The 4680-nt window shown below is 39.8% G+C and overlaps 1 protein-coding gene across 2 annotated transcripts in view; it reads right to left on the bottom strand.

The window, feature by feature from the left end:
* Positions 1-2753: 2753 nt before the first annotated feature.
* grxcr1a (glutaredoxin and cysteine rich domain containing 1 a) overlaps positions 2754-4680 on the bottom strand; it is a 17342-nt gene continuing 15415 nt past the window's right edge. For both annotated transcript variants that reach the window (XM_061976748.1, XM_061976749.1), the window contains exons 3-4: positions 4674-4680; positions 2754-3242 (exon numbers count right to left, since the gene is read on the bottom strand). The exon at positions 4674-4680 is cut by the window's right edge and continues 59 nt beyond it. In XM_061976748.1, the coding sequence (XP_061832732.1) occupies positions 3063-3242; positions 4674-4680 (187 nt within the window). In that variant the 3' untranslated portion in view covers positions 2754-3062. The remainder of the gene's footprint in view (positions 3243-4673) is intronic.

Here is a 4680-nt window from a genome sequence, read left to right as displayed (position 1 = left end):
CCATAATAGTGTGAGAGTCCAGTTCATAGTGGATTTAGTTAATAGTGTGAGAGTCCAGTCCATCGTGGATCTAACATAATATTGTGAGAGTCCAGTCCATAGTGGATCTAACATAATAATGTGAGAGTCCAGTCCATAGTGGATCTAGTTAATAGTGTGAGTCCAGTCCATAGTGGATCTAACATAATAGTGTGAGAGTCCAGTCCATAGTGAATCTAACATAATAGTGTGAGAGTCCAGTCCATAGTGGATCTACCGTAATAGTGTGAGAGTCCAGTTCATAGTGGATCTAGTTAATAGTGTGAGAGTCCAGTCTATCGTGGATCTAACATAATATTGTGAGAGTCCAGTCCATAGTGGATCTAGTTAATAGTGGGAGAGTCCAGTCCATCGTGGATCTAATATAATAGTGTGAGAGTCCAGCTATAGAGGATCTAGTTAATAGTGTGAGAGTCCAGTCCATAGTGGATCTAACATAATAGTGTGAGAGTCCAGTCCACAGTGGATATAGTTAATATTGTGAGAGGTCCAGTCCATGGAGGGGCCAGTAGGGGATCATCTTGAGTGGAGACTAGTCAGTAGCGCAGAGACTTCATCAACTGATGCACAGATGAGTGGTCCACCCCGGGTCCTGACTTTCAACAGCCAGCGCATCATCTGTGGTCACCTAATAACCTTTCCACGCAGGAGAAGGGGGCACAGCAGAAAAGAGACGGCAGATCAACTGGTCTAAAAGGGGGGTCTATTCAAAGGCTAGCGTATACACATTTTCTCATGGATCTCCTTTTTATAAGGACCTTCTGCAAAAAAAAGCTTGTCAAAGATAACTCTAGTGTTTTTAAGAATCTGCTGCAAAAGACACGTTTTTTGAACTGAACTGTTGAAAAGCCCAAATGATAAAAAAGAGAGGACCTAAAATGGAACCTTGCGGAACACCAGGTGAATTAAAGAAGTTGAATAAATGACCACTGACCGCATCTGAAGTAAACGGTCTACAGCACTAAATGAATGGAAAGTGCCAAAAAGGAGAGGACTTAAAGGGGTGCCTTGAGGAACACCTCAAGGCAAATCACACGTTTGGACCTTTGCTAGCAAGGTTCAAATGTCAATGCAAGGATCTGCCATGTTTATCTTTACAACAGGAGCACTCTATTGTTTTTAGGACTTTGCTGCAAAACTGAACAGGGTGTCATTCCCAGCTGGAATTAGCCCTGGAAGATGGGCATTCAAACTAATATTGGTGTCCATCAGGAAATATTTGTATTCTGTGGATGCTAAGAAATTAGCTTTGACACTGAAGCCAATTTTATTTATATTTTTTTATACCGTTTATCTGATTACGGCGAATGCCGAGAGACGAGCTTTGATATTATTGCTAATGACTGGTACTCGGTGACAAGCAATCTCACGGATGCTATTTCCCTCATATTTCATCCAAATATCCTCTGATTGAGTATACCATAATGTGGTTGTCATTTTCTGAGAGATGTGCAGTGACATTAAATCCGCTGTGCATTAAAACAAAAGTGACATATTATTCCCTAATTCTTAGACACAGGTATTCTCAAAACACAATTTTCATTTTTGGAGTGAATGCTGAGAGATTGCATTTACACAAACGCGGAAAAGTATTTGCTCTATTTTGATATTTGATCCATTGTCATTAATGCTGTTTGATGCTATAAACCAGGGGTGTCAAACTCATTTTAGATAGGGGGCCACGTGGAGAAAAATCTACTCCCAAGTGGCCCGAACTGGTAAAATCACGGCACAATAACTTAAAAATAAAGACAACTTCAGATTGTTTTCTTTGTTTAAAAATAGAACAATCACATTCTGAAAATGTACAAATCATAATGTTTGGGGTTTTTTTTTTTTACACTTGCATGTTGCGTTTAATAGTATTCTACCTTTATTTGTCGTTATTTATACTTTCTGAATAACTGATGTGATAATGTTCACCAGTCAACTCATTGGTGTTAATTTTCAATCTAACAAGATAAAAAAATAATATCAAAATCAAATTACAGGATGTTATTTATGTAGTTTGCTCATTTTCCTCAACTGGTGCACTAACATGTGGTTATTTCTTTTACGTATGTAGCATCTACAAAGAATTGCTATTGTGACATCTAGTGGACACGTTTAGAACAGCAGTTTCTTTCATTCCAAAATGTTGGCTCATTTTTATACTTAGCAAAAACCTCTACGTTTGACACCCCTGCTATAAACTAAAGAATTGGTTATATTGCATGCTAAGAGACAATTGTTGTCAGACAAATTGTATGTAAATTATCAAAAAACTTTCCGTTCTGAGTCCCCAATGAACAGACAAGAGGCTGTCTTTGTTGCACCAAGCAAAGGCTTGGAAAATTCCATTGTGTACGATGGGAGGAGACGGGAAGGGGTTATGTATTGTCGTCGAAGACCTGCCCAGGCTGAGGCCAGGACCAGCCCAAGCCCGAGGCATCTTTTTCTTTTGTGTTAATGTGACCGAAAACAATGACTGTTTACATACTCCCCATTCCTTTAGAAACAAATGTTATGTAAACAGGGAAAGTCCAAATAAAAAAAGGTGGCGTACAATCTTTCGCCGGAGCGTGGGTGACACTGTAAGAGGTTACAGGTCGACACGTTTCTGCCTCTGTTTGATTCTTTGCTTCTTGTCTTGTTTAATAGATGTCATCAGTGTTTAAACCTGACATCTTCATTACTTGCTACTGATGCTAAGAAACAAGCATCCATCATTTGTGTATTGCTGTTTTTTTAATTATGTAAATTAATGTTCAGAGACAAGTGTCCATAACGGTTTCTATATGGTTTACCGCCAGCAGGGGGCGTAGTCACAGAGATTGGCGTGATATGTTGTGATGTACATGATGTGTGCAATAAACTACAGTGACCATGTGTTGCCCAGTGTAAGTCATGCAAGGAGCCATTGCACAAAATGTTTTATTACAAAGTTTTGCCTTTTTAGTTTATGACAAATGGCCGTGGAGGATGGAGAGAGTCCCGGAAGAAAAGCGAGAGTTGTTGTGGGGGGCATCAGGCACTTGACATGCTCACTGGCTGCAGCTCCCACAAGGCCGCAGTCCGTTCTCGTTGCAGGAAGTGCACTTGAGGGCTTTGAAGGAGTCCGTGAAGCAGTTGCGGAACACGGACATCTTGCTGCCATGGCACGTCGGGCACGGGATGAAGGCGAAGCCCCCGCAGATCTGGCACGTCTGGGGGTGCTGCACCCGCTGGAGGGGGGAAAAACACGGTCATGCATGCCTTACTTGTATGTGAGTACACCGCCTGATTGGTCAAATGATAAATCAGCCTTGACGAAAATAAATGCATGTGGTTGTAGACGACCACAATGTATCCCGTCAGGCATCCTCCAAGTACCGTATTTTTCGGAGTATAAGTCGCACCGGCCGAAAATGCATAATAAAGAAGGAAAAAAACACATATAAGTCGCACTGGAGTATAAGTCGCATTTTTGGGGGAAATGTATTTGATAAAAGCCAACACCAAGAATAGACATTTGAAAGGCAATTTAAAATAAATAAAGAATAGTGAACAACAGGCTGAATAAGTGTACGTTATATGAGGCATAAATAACCAACTGAGAACGTGCCTGGTATGTTAACGTAACATATTATGGTAAGAGTCATTCAAATAACTATTACATATAGAACATGCGATACGTTTACCAAACAATCTCACTCCTAATCGCTAAATCCCATGAAATCTTATACGTCTAGTCCAGTGGTTCTTAACCTTGTTGGAGGTACCGAACCCCACCAGTTTCATATGCGCATTCACCGAACCCTTCATTAGTGAAAAATAAAATGTTTTTTCTTAATTTAATCTTAATTTATAAATATTAATCATGAAATTATCATTATATTAAAGAAATACAAATAAAGATATAATTTACAAACAGAAAGTTACAAGAATGTACACATTATCCCATGTTTACATCTCATTGTGCAACATGTGAATGTTTTAGTGGGGACTAAATGCGATATCTGAAAGGGGTACAAATTATTTCCGAAGCAGGACCCCCACCCAGACATACAATACTAGTACACAGCTCATGAAAAACATTATTTTTTTGTTATTGTCATTGTAAGTGGGCTAAAACACTTATATTAGAAAATAATCTCATGGATATTAGAGGGTACATTGTTTGGGGGTATCCATAATACGCAGATAGAAGTTTTTATTTAAACGATGAGTCGGGTGTGTCTTGACCTCCGCGGCGGAGGCTCCGCCGATCCCCTAGGGTTCGATCGAACCCAGGTTAAAAACCAGTGATCTTACGTGAATGAGCTAAATAATATTATTTGATATTTTACGGTAATGTGTTAATAATTTCACACTCCTGAGTATAAGTCGCACCCCCGGCCAAACTATGAAAAAAACTGCAACTTATAGTCCGAAAAATACGGTATATGCATTTAAAATATGTTCTGTTGAGAACAATGTGTTGGAAGCAAAGTGAAGAGGAGGCCGTCCATTATGGATTACACACATGTTTGACTGGTGCTGCTGTTCATTTGTTGTTAGGACTTTCACTCTGATGCACTTGCGTTTGCACCAGACCATGCACGCTGCCTCATACACATGAATATTTTAGCAGCGTGTCAGTTTAGTCCACAGCAACATCGTGTCTGACAACCAACCTCAATT

Source organism: Nerophis lumbriciformis, linkage group LG16 (genome assembly GCF_033978685.3).
Source record: "Nerophis lumbriciformis linkage group LG16, RoL_Nlum_v2.1, whole genome shotgun sequence".
NCBI lineage: Eukaryota > Metazoa > Chordata > Actinopteri > Syngnathiformes > Syngnathidae > Nerophis > Nerophis lumbriciformis.
Note: the sequence above shows the minus strand (reverse complement) of the source record. Positions and strands in the feature narration are given on the sequence as shown.